This window comes from Saccopteryx leptura, chromosome 6 (genome assembly GCF_036850995.1).
Source record: "Saccopteryx leptura isolate mSacLep1 chromosome 6, mSacLep1_pri_phased_curated, whole genome shotgun sequence".
In the NCBI taxonomy this organism is placed as follows: Eukaryota; Metazoa; Chordata; class Mammalia; order Chiroptera; family Emballonuridae; genus Saccopteryx; species Saccopteryx leptura.
The window spans coordinates 71,027,501-71,045,187 of NC_089508.1; the positions used below are offsets into that span (position 1 = coordinate 71,027,501).

General features: G+C 38.7%; 1 protein-coding gene across 1 annotated transcript in view; it reads left to right on the forward strand.

The window, feature by feature from the left end:
- The window catches only part of CEP152 (centrosomal protein 152), a 112,275-nt gene that overhangs the window by 41,245 nt on the left and 53,343 nt on the right, over nt 1-17,687 (forward strand). Inside the window, exons 10-12 of the mRNA XM_066344297.1 lie at nt 5,211-5,358; nt 7,094-7,185; nt 8,779-8,942. Coding sequence (XP_066200394.1) covers nt 5,211-5,358; nt 7,094-7,185; nt 8,779-8,942 — 404 coding nt within the window. The remainder of the gene's footprint in view (nt 1-5,210; nt 5,359-7,093; nt 7,186-8,778; nt 8,943-17,687) is intronic.

Genomic DNA, 17,687 nt, shown 5'->3' on the forward strand with positions numbered 1-17,687 from the left:
ACAAAGTCCTGATTCTGTCCTGACTGATTCTGTCTTCATACTTCTGAACTGTAAATAGAAGGTGTTGATTGAGGTCTTCTTCCACGGCTAAATTCCGTGCAGCCTGACCTGTGGTGGCGCAGTGGATAAAGAGTCAACCTGGAATGCTGAGGTCGCCAGTTCAAAACCCCGAGCTTGCTCAATCAAGGCACATACAAGAAGCAACTACTATGAGTTGATGCTTCCTGCTCTTCCCCCTCCTTTTTCCTCTCTCTAAAATCAATAAATTCTGTGCCTGTTTTTTTGTTGTTTTCTTTCTTTTTTTAAAATTTTATTTAGAAAATTAAATTTAACAGGGTGATACTGATCAATAGAGTATAAAGGTTTCAGGTCAACATTTCTATAGGATTTGAGCTGTTGATTATGTTATATACCCATCACTCAAAGTCAAATCATTTTTCATCACTGTATATTTGTCCCTCTTTACACCCTTCCCTCCCTCTCACCCCCTTCCCCTGTCCCCTCCCTCTGGTAACCACTTCACTTTTATCTTTGTCCATGAGTCTCAGTTTTATATTTCACCTTGTGTTAAATCACACAGTTCTAACTGTAATGATACTATCCAGCTTTTTCTAATTTACTTATTTCTCTCAGTATGTATAATGTTCTCAAGTCCATCCATGTTGTCATAAATGGCAATATGTCATTATTTCTTATGGCTGAGTAGTATTCCATAGTATATATGTACCACATCTTCTTTATCCAATACTTTATTGAGGGACATTTTAGTTGTTACCGTGTCTTGGCTACTGTGAATAATGCTGCAGTGAACATGGGGTGCATGTGTCTTTATGTACCAATGTTTTTGAGTTTTTGCAGTAGATACCCAGTAGAGGGATTGCTGGGTCATATGGTAATTCTATTCTTAATTTTTTTTTTTTTTTTTGAGAAACCACCATATTTTCTTCTATAATGGCTGTACTAATTTGCATCCCCACTAGCAGTGAATGAGGGTTTCTTTTTCTTCACATCCTCTCCCCACTTGTTATTAACTGTCTTATTGATAACAGCCAGTCTAACAGGTGTGAGGTGATATGTCATTGTAGTTTTGATTTGCATTTCTCGAATAGCTAGTGAAGATGAGCATCTTTTCACATATCTGTTGGCCATTTGTATGTCCTCTTGGGAAAAGTGTCCAGGTCCTCTCCCCATTTTTTAATTGGATTGTTTGCTTATTTGTTGCTGAGCTTTGTGAGTTCTTTATATATTTTGGATATTAATCCCTTATTGGAGCTGTTATTTATTTATTTATTTATTTATTTATTTATTTATTTATTTATTTATTTCTTAAATGGAGTATAGCGCTGATGTAGGCCTCTGTGTATAATTGTATAACTGCTTGACAAAGTGCTGATTCCAAAGTTCTTAGAATGTTTCTTACGGCGTCCCTTGGTGCTGTCCATTCGCTACCAGATGCCTCAGTAGCCTTTAAAAAAATTTTTTTTTATTTTTATTTATTCATTTTAGAGAGGAGAGGGAGAGGGAGAGAGAGAGAGAGAGAGAGAGAGAGAGAGAGAGAGAGAGAGGAGAGACAGAGAGGGGGGGGAGGAGCTGGAAGCATCAACTCCCATATGTGGCTTGACCAGGCAAGCCCAGGGTTTTGAACCGGCAACCTCAGCATTTCCAGGTTGATGCTTTATCCACTGCGCCACCACAGGTCAGGCCAGTAGCCTTTTAATGAAAGTTCAATCCGTATTATTTCAGAATCAAAGTCGAGATTCTCGATTCTAGAAATGTCAAAATCAACCATGAACTCAGGAAATGCCTGCCTATCATCTGAATATTGAATGAGTGTGTTCTACACAGAAGGGGCTGATTTAGGTTTTTGTACATAACCTATAACCACATGTACACACTACATTTTACCTCTTGCCCTCTTTTTTGAAATTTTTTATAAATGTTATTAAATAGAGAGGCATAAATTACCTCCCCTTCGGGGAAACATTTTCCCACTATGCTCTCTCTATTCAGCATATTTCAAAGAAAAGTAAAACAAGTGTTGGAAAGTAGTAGCAAGGTAAAAATAACTGGATAATTCAGTAGGTGAAGTGGAATACATCCACCCCTGTCTAGGTTCTGAGTGGCTGTCATGTAGTGGAACACAACCCTGGACCCACGCACTGTGCACTTGATGCATAGTGTTAACAGAGCAGATGTTCGCACGTAGGAAGTTTTCCTACTTAGAAGGATTCTTAACCTGGCGCCTTCTAAGGCAGGTCATGACAAGGCTCTAGGGAATTGATGAGTCCTTTGAAACTGGATATGATTTTCTTTTGGGTGTGAGTAGATGCAGTTCTACTCACTGCATAAAACATTTTTTTATAAATTTTTTTTTTTATAAAACCCATGAGCTTATTCAGATTTTCTAAAAGGATTATGACTCCCCTTGCAGAAGGTTTAAAATCACTGCTTTATGAAAAACACATTCTTGGTGGGAAAGGACTACAGTTGTAGACGAATTATAAATATTTTCATCTGTTCAGCCAGCCTTTATTGAACATCAGCTAAACATCAGGATGTAAACAGGCTTTATGTATATTTAATTACATTTTGAAAGACAAAATTCAACATGGGGGCTGCCTAATTTAGCAACTCATGATATAGTTTTTTTAAATGTCTGTTTAAGTAGTATATTTTGAGAAATATATGGCTTGTAATATGATTAATTTGGTGTTTTCCTTCAGCCATCAGCTTTTCTGGGTGGAAAGGATTGTACATACAACATATTGTAACTGTTCTTTTGACCTTGGCTGAATTTCTCTCAGGTTTTCAGTATGACAGAGAAGATGAAAAATGAGCTTATTGAAGCTTACAGTGTTCCTTCAGACAACTCTCTCATAGCAGACTGTCTCCGTGACTCTCTCTCTGAACTGCTTCTGTGTCTTTAACACAGAGAAGTGCTGTGTTCTAAGATCTCTGGTTATCTCTCTAAACTGCCTTGTATGCCTCCCGTTCATAGAGGTATCATGGAAAGGTCTCTATCTCCTTGATGGTGTAAAAACTGTTTTCATTCTTGTCTTCTTGAAAGCTTCACCTTTTGGTGAAGTCATGGACCTTGGTTTCTATGTCATGACCTTCACCTGATCTGTTTCCTACCTTCTCTTTAATGTTATATATAAAAGTTCAACTTTAAACATGTCCTGTTGGCTAAATAACTCTCATAGCCCTCTGTGTCTGTGTGTGGCCTAATCCTCATTTTTCTGTGCCTGAGAAGGTTGTTCAGTTTTACTCCTGTACATTTAGCTGTGTTCTCTTTATTACCACACTTGTCTCATTCAGTCTTAAAAGACGTCTATTGTCTTGAATTGAGTGTTCTCATCACTCAAGCTAATCATGGAAAAGATGGAACCATTCTTTTTGCTTTACTTGTTTTCTGGCATTTAAATTGCTCAGTTTTATGAGTATGACCTGTTTTCCTGTACTAGTCAACAGGAAACAGCATGGTTTAATTGATTGTTGCATACAATCAAATTATTGCCACAGTCTGCCTTTTCTTTACAAGGTATTTTATATCTATTTTTTTTAACCAGTTCGCAGTCTCCTGTAAAATTTCTTATGGCCTCTCAGCATGCAAACAGCAGCAGCCTCCCGGCCCTCCTCGCACACACACCCTCCCTGTCAGCAGCAGCAGTTCCTCATTGTGTCCGCGCGTTCCTCTGTTCTTCAGCACCGTGCTTTACAGGCTGGCCCAGGAATCGGCAGCAGTGTGCCCAGAGCTGTGCCATGTTGAGTAAACACAGACTAGTCTCCAGGACCTCTAAAATTTGGCAGGAAAAATTTAAAGCAAACATGGCTACATTATGAAATAGAATGCAACATTGACACGAATTTTTAAGCTAAAACAGGAGACTTCAGAGTTCCTTTCCTTTGCTTACCTATGCTGTCAATAGCCTTGGGAGGCGTCTTTGGGTTGGTATCCTTAAGGCATTATTGGGCTTTTGGTTAATCCTGTGGATCAGGCCCAGATGCCTTCTTTCTGCTTCAAAGCCCTTTCTTGATATTCCTCTCTCTACTTATTTTTTCAGGCTTTTTCAGGTAACTTTAACCAATTACCTTACTAGACTCCTCTGCCTCTCTCATGTTCCTTTGGCCTGAAATTCAGCCTGGGCAGCCTTTCTGAATGAGAGGTACTGATTTCCTCCAGCTCCGCACGCCTATGACTCATTATTCCCCAAAACATTTTCTTTTTGAGAAAACTTGAATACATAATGTACGTGCTTTATACTTTCTGTATATCCCCATGTAATTCCACATGTGCACCCATGCATGTGCACACACAATTTATCCTGTTTGTTTTACTTTGTCATTTTTTTTTGTAGCGCACACTATGTCTTTTAATAGTCTCCTTGCATAAGCACCTGCAAGGAGACTATTAAAAGAAATAAGATATATGGCTTGACCTGTGGTGGCACAGTGGGTAAAAGCGTCGACCTGGAACGCTGAGGTCACCAGTTCAAAACCCAGGGCTTGCCTGGTCAAGGCACATATAGGAGTCGATGCTTTCTGCTCCTCCCCCCCTCTCTCTGTTTCCTTTCTCTAAAAAATGAATAAATAAAATCTAAAATAAACTAGCCTTAAAAAAAAAAAGAAATAAGACATGTAAAAGGTAGAAAGAAAAAACATGTGAGAAACAGCTCAAATTTAAAAGTTCAAGAGACAAACAGATTGCTTTTGGCTGCTTAGAATAGAATGAGCTTTCCGGTGTTCAGAGTATAGTGAGTTTCCACATGTTTATCTGTGTCCTTGCTGTCGTGGGATATAAACCCCATGGTTCAGACTCAGAGCCGTGTGCCTCACTATGTGCCCATGCACTGAACGCTGACTGTATAAAGTGCAAATAGGAATATGATATATGCCTTTGGCTTGAATAAGATCTAGTGTTAGAACAGCAGTGTCTTGTGAATGTAGAGCAGGAAAGGACTTCAGAAACCATGGAAGGCAACCTCTATTAGTGTAATTACAAAAGAAAAAGACATTGTGAAGGTGATGACTTACCCAAGATCACATGCCTTTATTCACTCACTCCCAGTCTCGTGCCCTTAACTTGTAGAAGAGCTGATGTTGCCATGTGATGATTTTATATTTGTCTTAAAATCCAATTTTGTATGATAATAGTTTAATATTTAATAACTGATCATGAAAATGACTTCTTGAACGTTTTTACTATTTAGGAGGACATTTGCTGTCTTTTGAAAGATAAGGTTAAAGAACTAGAAAGGGATCAAGAAGCAACCAAATTAGAGAAGACTGAAGTCATTAACAGATTGACAAGAAGTCTGGAGGAAAGTCAAAAGCAGTGTGCCAACTTGCTGCATTCAGGTGGGTGTCTGGGGGCACCGCGGTTGCCCAGAGGCTGGCAGAAAGAACTTAGAATTATAAAAATCCAGAAAAGACAGCAAAGATACTAGTGAACATTTTTTAAAGCATGGTTATTATGCAAAGGGGGGGGGGCAAAAGTAAGTTTACAGTTGTGAGTATGGGAAACAGTGTATTCTTGTATTATTATTTATTAATTATTGTATTATTTTCCATACGAACATCTGTAAACCTACTTTCACCCCACTCTGTATATTTATAAAGGTGTAGTGTGCATATTTATTAGATTATTTGGAAAACACAGACAAGTATAAAATCAGAAATAAAAATAACAAATAGTTCTACTATATAGAGATCACAGTTGTTAACATTTGAATGTATTTCCTTCAAGTGAAATGGGTGAGCAGGCAGAGACAATTGCCTGCTTTTGAAAATATACCAAAGTTGAGTGTTCAAAAATTGAATAATAAAATACATGTAATAAGGTAGATTTTTATCTCTGAAAGCCAAAAGTGATATGAAATCTTGTTATACTTTGTTTTTGAGAATTGATCTTTGATTATGTAGTTCTGTCATTTTGTGTAACTTTAATTTTTTTCTCTCTCTCACAGTGGAATAGCCACTTACCTGGTCGTTTGAAGCTAGTGAGTTATAGTTTTTGCCATGCTTAAGATTTCTCCTAAGATCTCCATTATACTAAGTTTGAGAATATGCTTTCTATCATTAGTTTCAGCAGTGCTTTTATTTCCTATTCATTTTTATAGAATGATTATTAGAGTAAAAGGCAATAAAAGAATCAAATGTTCACACCAACACTATTATACATAGAAAATGGCTTCCTATACTGGTGAATAGCTCATATGAAAATAGCTTAGTGATTACTTATTAACTGATATGTGAAAGTCACACTTTCACATATGAAGTCAATTCTGACTATTTGTACAATTTGTATAATTGTGGGTTATTCAAAAGTCAAGAGTACTAACATCAAGACTGTCTGAATATTTGTGTGTGTATGTTTTGGTGGGGGCAGAACTTAGACCATGCTCTATTTAGATTCCTCCTCCCTGTTTAGTTCTGTATTCTTCTGTTTCCCATGTCATTACCTAGGAGCATTTTTGCTTGCCATTAAAGGCTTTGAGAATATGATTTTCTTTAGTTGCATAATATGCCATCATTACTTGTGTAACCATTTCCTAGATGCCCATTTTCTTTCGCAGAAACCCAATAAAGTCACTTTTCAGTGCGAACCTCCCTTGGTACATTTAAAATATTAGCTTTCTAAAGTTTCAAAAGCATGATCCTAATAGGCTGCTTTCACATGTGGAGGTCAGAGTGGTAGAAACAAGAGCATTTAGAAAGACGCCAAAGACAGCAAGATGTAGTTTCCTTAATAGAGAGTCAAAATGGGTTCCAAAAGCTTTTTGTTTTGGCTCTCTCTATAAGTCGGAATCTTACACTCCTATTAAAGAACTTCCGGAGTGCTCAGTTCTGTAGACGTGATTGGGTTCATAGCAAGGTCCATGTCTTTAACTTCCCAAGGACACATAGGGAGTCATAATAAACCTCGGAAATACGTGGACCAGACCTATGCCTTCTGGGTCCCCCTGGCTATTCCTCTAAAAGGTAAAAAAGCAGAAGTTCACCTTCTGCAGCCTCAGTGGATTCGTGTCTTCTGAACAGCATAGGTGCTTTGGCCATTTACGTGTGGCATGTTCTATGAGACTTTCCCCCACAGGCTCTGTGCAGGAGGTGGCTCAGCTCCAGCTCCAGCTGCAGCAAGCACAGAAGGCGCAGGCTATGAGTGAAAACATGAACATGGCTTTGCAGGTGAGTGTCGCCTCTTAGAAGAAACTCTAGGTTAATGAATTACATCACCTTTCTGCACCTTGCATTTCTCTTTGTAAAAACGGTGCTTGAATCATCTCCAAACCAGCCCATGAGAAGTGTTCACAATCTTGCCCACACAGTTGGGTAGCCAAGCCCAGGTCTGTCTATGGGAGTGTCGCAGGGATAAGGTTATCTACAGATGCAGGTAACCTCCAGTTTAGCTGCAGTTCTATCACATCTTCCTCCAGCATTAGAGGAAGAGGTTCAGTGTTACCTCCATTGGAAAGAGGGGTTTTGCCTTTTTACCCTTGACAGACCATGAAGCACAGCAGGTTGTTGGCAAACCAGTCTGCTTGGTCTTCTACTTGAGTGAGCCCAAAAGTGCTGCCACCAGTTCCTCAGCTCAAGGGACACTTTTCATGGAGGATAAAATGTAAGTGAGGGAGATGTGAGAGAAACTACTTATATTTGCTTTCTCATTCATTTATTCAGTATACATACTGGAAAACCTGACATGTGCTGACCTTTAAAAGTTTTATTGATTGAGTGATTAATTGATTGATTTTAGAGAGAGAAGCACTGATTTGTTGTTTCACTTATTAATGCATTCATTGGTTGAGTCTTGTATATACCCAACCAGGAATTGAGCCTGCAACCTTGGTATACTTAGGACAATGTTCTAACCAACTGAGCTACCTAGCCAGGGCCTTATATAATGTTTTTTGTTTGTTTGTTTTTCAATTAAGTGAGAGCAGGAAAGGCAGAGAGACAGACTCCCATATGTGCCCCAACCTGGATCCAACTGGCAAGGCCGCTGTGGGTCGATGCTCTGACCATCTGGGGCATTTCTCTGTTGCTCTCTGCAACTGAGCTACTTTTAGCACCTGAGGTGAAGGCCACAGAAACATCCTTCATGCCCGGGGCCAACTTGCTGGAATCAGTTGAACCATGGCTACAGGAGAGGGAGAAAGAGAGAGAGAGAGAGAGGGATAGAGAAGGGGGAGGGGTGGAGTAGCAAATGGATGCTTCTCCTGTGTGCCCTGATCAGGAATTGAACCTGGGACATCCACATGCTGGGCCGAAGCTCTACCACTAAGCCAACCAGCCAGGACCTATAAAGTTGTTTCTACCATGTACTAAAATATATTTGAAGAAGCGTTTCTGCCTGCTGTTGACCATTAAAATGAATTTGAAGCATAGTTAGAATGACTGATGCCTTCTTATATGAAAATAATGAGCCTGACCAGGCAGTGGCGCAGTAAATAGAGCATTGGACTGGGATGTGGAGGACCCAGGTTCAAAACCCCGAGGTCACCAGCTTGAGCTCAGGCTCATCTGGTTTGAGCAAGGCTCACCAGCTTGGACCCAAGGTCGCTGGCTTGAGCAAGGGTTACTTGGTCTGCTGTAGCCCCCGGTTAGGGCACATGTGAGAAATCAATCAATGAACAACTAAGCTGCCACAACGAAGAATTGATACATCTCATCTCTCTCCCTTCCTGTCTGTCCCTGTCTGTCCCTCTCTCTGTCTCTCTCTGTTTCTGTCAAAAAAAAAAAAAAAAAAAGAAAATAACTTTCGATAATTCTGTGTTTTAGGAAGAATTAAGAGAACTAAAAGATGAAATTTCTCTCTATGAATCTGCTGCAAAACTAGGAATACTTCCAAGTGACTCAGAAGGAGAATTAAATACAGAGCTCACTGAATCCTGTGTGGATTTGGGTATTAAAACAGTCAACTGGAAGAAATCCCAAGTTAAGAGGTACGGGGCAAGTAGTTTACTGTGGTGGAACCTGCAGTAACAGTGCTGACAGCGCTCGGTAAACAGGGCACCAGGCAGGGGAGGATGAGCTGACGCGGGGTTGCAGGATGCGGGGCAGTGTGCTTTAGTTAGTAATACCTAATGGGGTGAAAATGTCAACTCAAAATGAACAGAAACCTCAAGAATTGGTATTGTGCTGTCTTTAACCCAGGAGGTGCATCAGTTTGAGCAGGGTAAAAATGATTAATCCAGCTAAAATAGACAAAGCAAAGTCTATAACTGAGATCATGTGTCTGTTTTACTATTAAGGCAAAGCATATTATTTTTTTATTGTTACTCTGTGGTAAAAACAGGTGCCTGGCATTTATCAGTGGTGTATGAGAAAATAAGCATTCATTTTCCCCAGGAGGCTTACTGTGGGCTTACTTTTAAAATCGTGATTTTTGTCCTTGATAGCACTGCTTAACACAGACATTGCAGTAGTCTTATGGAAGGGATTGTTTTATCGTCCCTCCCAGGAGCTGATGGGAGAGAGGGGCGGTGTTAGAGGATGGAGTATATTTAGGAGTTGTTGAACATAGGATGGATGGAGGAGTGGATGTACTTCTTTGAAGCACTTGCTCTTTGGCAGGTGTGATACGAGGCTCTGGGAGTGGAGTAGAAAAGATGAGATAGAGACACTCCCTTCCCACAGGAAGTTTACGTTTTGTCTAGAGAGAGACAAACATTTGTAAGCAGCTAAGTGCTAAATGTTATGCTTGTTGTACAAAGGGGCATTTATCCTTCCCTCTGCTGGTCTGGGACAAGAAGAGAGACGGTGGTTTGGAAGAGATTGCACTCAGGCTAAGGGAAGCCCTTCTGGAATGCATTTGGCCCGCCCGCACCACCAGCATCTAGTCTCAAGACTGAGTTTCCCATCGTTGAGAGCTATCTGTTGTGTTGAAGGCATCATGCAACTAAATATAAGTGTACAGATCTCCTGAAGGGTTTACTCTACAGTAGGTTTTAGAACTTACATATTTTAATGCTGGATTCCATTTCCAGAACTGTAATGTGAGATTTAGTAAGCTGAAGACTCAAGTGATCAGGTGATGCTATGAAACAAAATGTTATTTTAGTTTATTAAGTCTCCACTTATCTGGAGCTCAGTCTTTCGGGACTGCCATCTCCAAGGACCGTAGTTACAATCCAGAGGCAAGCAAAGAAGAAAATAGCAGAACTAAATTGTGTGATGTATTTAGTAGGAGTCAACTTCAGGCTCTTATCCCAGGGCCATACTAACTTAGATATGTTTGTGCCCCATGAGTTCTCTGATTTCCTAACTGAGGGAAGGGGAGCTAGGGCTGGGGGTCTGCTATGGTCCAGTCTGACAGCCCAGGCTTAGCAAGGGCTGGAGCTGCTGGTCCACTTCAGATCCCTAGTAACCCCATAGTCATGGTCCCAAGTTGTCTAAGGAAGTGTTCAGTGGCGTTCTTTAATTAAAGTGAAAGGGGATGTATGTTTTTGGGGGTTTTTTTAGACAGATTTACATAAATTTTAAAGTTAAAATATCATCTGGAAAATTTACTGCTGTGAATGCCTCATTTCCTGTGAATGCCAGATTATTTATAAAGGGCTAGTGGAAGGAGTGTGGTCTTTAGATCTAGATTTTGTTTTGAATCATAGTTTTGCCATTTATTAGTAACTTTATGACCTTGGGCAAGTTTCTTGACTTTTCTGAGCCTGTTTCCTTATCAGGATTTTTTTTTTTTTTTTTTTTTAGTGGATAATATCATACATTTTGGGGGTTAAAGTGAGGATTAATCGATAATAAATATAAAAGGCCTTATATAATTTATTCTAGCACATACAAGGCGTTAATCAATGATAGCTATTGCTATTATTATTTAAGAGATGATTGTTTAAAATATACCACTGATCAGAGTTTCTATTAACTCATTTTTAAGTTAACACATACTTTATAAAAAGGTTTTGGTCCTCATCTCAACCTCTTGAAAAGGGTTATATCCATTATTATCATATTAGAATTGGAGAAATCAGAGCTCTAAGAGCTAAACTCTTTTACCCAAGAAGACAGACCATTATCAGCAAAACCAATACTTAAACCCAAAACTATACTGTCAAGTAAACTTATTTCATATTTACATGGCAGTAAACCTTTTGGCCTTAAACTTCATTCTTTATGTCTTTTATTTTAGAGGACTAAAGATTTTGTTTATGCCAGAGAAGATTTGCAATATGCTATTATTTTATTTTATTTATTTATTTTTTTCATTTTTCCGAAGCTGGAAACAGGGAGGCAGTCAGACTCCCGCATGTGCCCGACCGGGATCCACCCGGCATGCCCACCAGGGGGCGATGCTCTGCCCCTCTGGGGCATCGCTCTGTTGCATCCAGAGCCACTCTAGCGCCTGAGGCAGAGGCCACAGAGCCAACCTCAGCGTCCGGGCCAACTTTGCTCCAATGGAGCCTTGGCTGTGGGAGTGGAAGAGAGAGACAGAGAGGAAGGAGAGGGGGAGGGGTGGAGAAGCAGATGGGCGCTTCTCCTGTGTGCCCTGGCCGGGAATCGAACCCGGGACTCCTGCACGCCAGGCCGACGCTCTACTGCTGAGCCAACCGGCCAGGGCCTCTATTATTTTATTTTTATTTTGCCATAATTACTTTGGGAATTGGGTAAATAATAATAATAATGATACATATCTTTTCAAGTAGAGTGATTTCATCATGATGTCTACTAAAATATACTCTACTTTTGCCGTTTCTATTTAATTAGCACTCATAGCCAAAATCCTGTAGTAATAAAGCTCATTCCCATACATAATAAACCTGAAACATCACATCACTGTTTTAGTAAAAGGAATCTCAGCCAGCTCAACTGGAAAAGCGAAGAATTACTTAAACATAGTGGGTAGTCATTGAGGCTCAGTGAGAAGAAATTCAGTGAAACACAGGATATGTGAAGAAGGGTTGAATTTACAGTCATCCCACCTACCATTCATTTAACAGATAAGAATTTTGAAGACAAAATAAACATATTTATTCTTAGGTCAAAGTGAGAGGTGATGTAGGGAAGAAGTGATTTGTACCTTTCCTCTGCCTGACTGTGATTCTTAGAACAAGAAGAAGCAACAGTTTTCCTAGTGTCGAGAATTCTAGTTCTTTGTTGACTTGAGCTGCTTTCAAATCACTGGCCCAATTATTAGTGGCTCCAAGCTTTTATTCCCAACTACTACCTCCCTCAGGCTACCACCTAGTGAATTTGAAGGGTTTAGCCTCAGTGTTCTATTTCACACTTGTGGAATTTGAGTAACTAGATCTGCATGCAGCTTATGGACAGCTTCCCCTCTCCCTTATTGTAGTTGGCCCCGAAGCTCAAATAATAAACATTTAACAAGTGAAATGCCTTTTCCCTTTGGTCTTCTCAGCAGGGTTCATAAGGACTACAGTTTCTTGGATTCAGGGGAACTAGCTTCCACAGGGCTTCACAGTGAGCCTTATGCAGGACGGTCACCACCGCTGACTTTTTCCCTTTGGGGGAAGAAGAGAAAATTATTTTAGCAAGCACTTTCCCTGCTCTCTGTGTAGGCTCCCTCTAGAAGTACATGATAATGTTATTTTAGTGGTTAGTTATCAGTAAGAAAAGAAATGAGGGATGCAGAATTTGTTAATGTGGCAAAATGAGTGTTCTGCTTCGGGTTAGTTCACCATGTCTTACAAGATTCATTGTAATGTAGTTTATACTTCTTATATAAGTGCATTTCTGTTTCTTATGTTTATATATTCTATTTCTATATAAATATAAGTGGTTTAAATAGGTAAAATCTATACGTACAGACATATTTTCTCTATATGTATTATACACTGCTCACAAAATTAGGGGATACTTTATCGCTCCATATTCATTTTGAAGTATCCCCTAATTTTTGTGAGCAGTATATATACAAAAGTATCTATTGATAAATATGTAGCATATTGGAAGGAGCTCCTTTTATAATGTTAAAACTAAATAATATGTTCTACATTCTCCTTTGTATATGGGTGTGTATGTATACACATCTAACGTTTTATTTGGAATCAGTTGAAACTGAAAATAGTAAAAATTTTAACTCACTCTTTTTTTTTTAGTTTTTTAAATTTTTTTTATTTAGTGAGAGAAGGGGAGGCAGAGACAGACTCCTGCATGTAGCCTGACTGGGATCCACCTGGCAAGCCCACTAGGGGGCGATGCTCTGCCTATCTGGGGCCCTTTCTCCTTTGCAATAGGAGTCTTTTTTTTTTTTTTAAGGGCCTGAGGCAGAAGCTATGGAGCCCTCCTCAGTGCCTGGGGCCAACTCACTTGAACGGAGCCATGGCTGCAGGAGGAGAGGAGAAAAGAGAGAGAGAGAGAGAGAGAAGTGAGAGGGGGAAGGGTGGAGAAGCAGATGAGTGCTTCTCCTGTGTGCCCTGACCGGGAATCAAACCTGGGACATCCACAAGCTGGGCTGATGCTTTACCACTGAGACAACTGGCCAGGGCCTCTTGGTTTCTTTTAAAGAAATAGATGTTAGTTTTTTAGAACAGTTTTAGTTTTACAAAATATTAATATAGTGCAAAGAGTTCCTATATATATACTATTCAGCACCTATTTTTTCCTATCAACATCCTCCATCAGCACAGTGCATTTGTTACAATTAATGAGCTAATACGATACATTATCATTAACTAATATATCTGTAGATGGTCATAGTTTTCACTAGATGCTCTTTTTCTGTTCCGGGATCACATCCAGGATACCACATTATATTTGGGAGTCATATTTAGTTTGGGTTCCTCTTCAATTTCCTTGTTTTTGATGACCTTGACATTTTTTAACAAATACTACCCAACTCTTTTATAAGAGGCTCCTTTATTGGAATTTGATGTTTATCTCACAGTTATGTTTTTATCATGAATATGTTTTTCTCTGGGTTTTGTGGAGGAAGAACACAATGATGAAGTTTTATTTTCATAACATCCTATGAAAGGTACACGTTATCAGTATTTTTTTCAAAAGTAATATTCTCCTTTATTATGGAAAAAATAGAAAATACAAATTAAGAAAACAAGAAAATTATTATCTTAAAAGCTTTTTCCATTGATTTGAGAGAGAGGAAGAGAGAGAAAGGGGGGAGAGAGAGAGAGAAGCATCAACTTGTCATTCCACTTTGTAGTTCCATGTAGTTGCATAGTCATTGATTGCTTTTTGTACAAGCTCTGATTAGGGATTGAACCCATGACCTCAGCATGCTGGGAACATGCTTTGTCTACTGAGTCACCCAGGCAAGGCCAGAAAACAAAATTAAAAGCACCGTAATCTTACTTCACTTTCTATAAAGAAAACCACTATTAACATTTTGATATATAATTTCTACATTATCTTTTTTTGATGTTTCTAAGATAAAGAATATACTGTTTTATAATGTGCCATAATACATTCTGAAATATTTAGATGTTGGTAAATATTGTCATATAGATTTACTGAAGGGTATGTTGATAAATGTCATGTATTTTAGGTAGTTACACTGTCTAATTTTTTGTAAGTTATTTATTTATAAATAACTCAATATTATTACTAGTGTCCTTGTAGTAAAGTCTTTATTCACATCTTTGTTGATTTCTTTTAGACATGGATGAATACTCTTGCTAGAGGGTAGGCACATTACGTTAGGCTTTTGATGCCAAGCAGCCCTATAGTTTGCATTATAATCCACATCCTGACAGTACCTATCTGTGTACCTAGCCAGAGTTGAGAGTTATCCCTTTTCCTGTTTAAAATTTGTATGTGGTTGGATCCATCACTCTTTCCCCTTGTTTCTTGATAATATTTTTTTAGTACTTTTATAGTTTTATTTTTAGTTTTTAAACCTTTTAAAATTGTGAAATATAACACATAAAGAAAAATACATGAAGCATAAATTTAATGAATGATTTTAAAGTGAATACCCTTGGATCCACCACCCAGATATAGAAACTGCCCACGTTCCCTTTTTCAGTCATATGCTTCAGGGTGACTGTTACCCTGACGGTTAGGGCAGTGATTTTCTGTTGTTTTGTTTTACTTTGTTACCTTTTTAAGACCTAATTATTCATACTTAAACATAATAGATTGGGTTTGCTTTATATGAATGAAACTCATACCTTAGGTGTTGTGCTTGTTTTTTTCTTCTGCAACTTTATTTATCTATTTCACAAACCATAAAATTGACCCATTTTAAGTGCACAGTTTAATGGTTTTTAGTATACAGTTGTCCTCGCCATATTGCAGTTCACTTTTCGCAGCCTCACTGTATCACGGATTTTTAAATTGTATATATCTAATTTTGTATCATGGGTTTTTCACTATATCTTGGGATTTTGCGGTATATAGGTATTTTTATTTATTTATTTTAATTACTATTATAAAATAAGCATTTTCTAGCCTAAAAAATTGAAAAGGTTTATAAGAGTGTGAGGAGGGTTTATAAAGCTTTAAAATATATAAAAATAATAAAATAAATATAAGGTCACTACTTCGTGGATTTTCACCTACTGCTGCAGGGTTCTGGGACCTAACCCCCAAGATAGACGAGGGACCACCACTGTAGTCACAGAGTTGTGCAACCATCACCCAACTGAATTTTAGAACATTTCAGTATCCCAAAAAAGAGAAGCCTCATCCCCATAAGCTGTCATTCCCCATGACCCCTTCCTGCCCTTATAGCTCTAGGTAACCACTAATCGACTTTCTGTTTCTGTGGATCTGTGTACCGTTTTGTACATTTCACATAATGTAATTATCTAGTTTATGGTTTTTTGTGACTGGCTTATTTCACTTAGAATCTTATATCAGCATTTCATTTTATAGTCTAATAACATTTCATTGTATGAATGTACCCACATTTTGTCTATTCATGTATCAGCTGATAGATAGGTATTTATTTGGATTTTTTCCTACCATTTGGCTATAAAAATAATGCTGCTGTGAGCCCTGGCCGGTTGGCTCAGCGGTAGAGTGTCGGCCTAGCGTGCGGAGGACCCGGGTTCGATTCCCGGCCAGGGCACACAGGAGAAGCGCCCATTTGCTTCTCCACCCCTCCGCCGCGCTTTCCTCTCTGTCTCTCTCTTCCCCTCCCGCAGCCAAGGCTCCATTGGAGCAAAGATGGCCCGGGCGCTGGGGATGGCTCTGTGGCCTCTGCCTCAGGCGCTAGAGTGGCTCTGGTCGCAACATGGCGACGCCCAGGATGGGCAGAGCATCGCCCCCTGGTGGGCAGAGCGTCGCCCCATGGTGGGCGTGCCGGGTGGATCCCGGTCGGGCGCATGTGGGAGTCTGTCTGACTGTCTCTCCCTGTTTCCAGCTTCAGAAAAATGAAAAAAAAAAAATAATAATAATAATAATAATGCTGCTGTGAATATTTGTGCACAAGTTTTTGTGTGACATATTTTTTTTCTCTTGATGTATATTTAGGAGTGGAATCGCTGGGTCATGTGGTAACTATGTTTAGTGTTTTGAGGAGCAGTCCATCTGTTTTCCAAAGTAGATGTCCCATTTCTTATTCCTACCAGCAATGTATAGGATTCTCATTTCTTCATATTTTTGTCAACACTTGTTATTTATTAATTTTTAAAAAATTATAGTCCTCCTAATGGGTATGGAATGCTTTCTCATTGTGGTTTTGGTTTGAACGATGTGGTTTTGATTTGATGTTTAATGATGTTGAACATTTTTTCATGTTTTGATTGGCCATTTGTGTATCTTCTTTGGAGAAACGTCTGTTCAAATCTTTATCTCATTTTGAAATTTGATTGTTTTTTCATTTTTTAGTTTGAAGAATTCTTTATATATTCTGAATACAAGTCCCTTGTCAGATAAATGATTTGTAAATATTGTCTTCTATAGATTGCCTTTTCACTTTCTTGACAGCACCTTTTGAAGCACAAAAATCTTTCATTTTAGAAAGTCCAACTGACTTTTTTGTTGTTTTCTCGTGCTTTTTGTATCTAAGATATTGTTTCCTAATCCAAGGTCTTAAAGATATATACCTAGTTTCTTCTTGGATCCATTTTGTGTTAATTTTTGCATATGATGTGAAATAGGAGTCTAATTTCCTTCTTTTGCATGTAGATATCTAGATGTCCTGATCTCACTTGTTGAAAAGAATATTCCCTGTTAAATTGTTTTGGCGCGCTTGTTGAAAATGAGTTGACTGTAAATGATAGGGTTTATTTCTGAGCTCTCATTGAGATCAGCATTCTAACTGATCTATATGTCTGTTTGTCCTTATGCCAATACCACACTCTTGATATCATAGCTGTACATTATAGTAAGCTTTGAAATTGGGAATTGTGAGTTTTTTGACTTAGTTCTTTCTTAAGATTATTTTGGCTATTATTTGTCTCTTGCATTTCCATATAAATTTTAGGATCAGTTTGTCAAATTCTACAAAGAAATAGGCTGGGAGTTTGAAAGGGATTGCATTGAAGTTGTAGATCAAATTTTGGAGTATTGCCATCTTAACAATTTTGTCTTCAAATCCCTGAATGTGGATGTCTTTCCGTTTATTTAGATCTTTAATTTCTTTTAGTGTACTAGTTATCTACTTTTGTTGTTTTGTGGTTTTCAGTTTCCCAGTCATGTCCTTTTGTTAAATTTATTTTCAGGTATTTTCTTTTTTGTATTTTTCTGAAGCTGGAAACAGGGAGAGACAGTCAGACAGACTCTCGCATGCGCCCGACCGGGATCCACCCGGC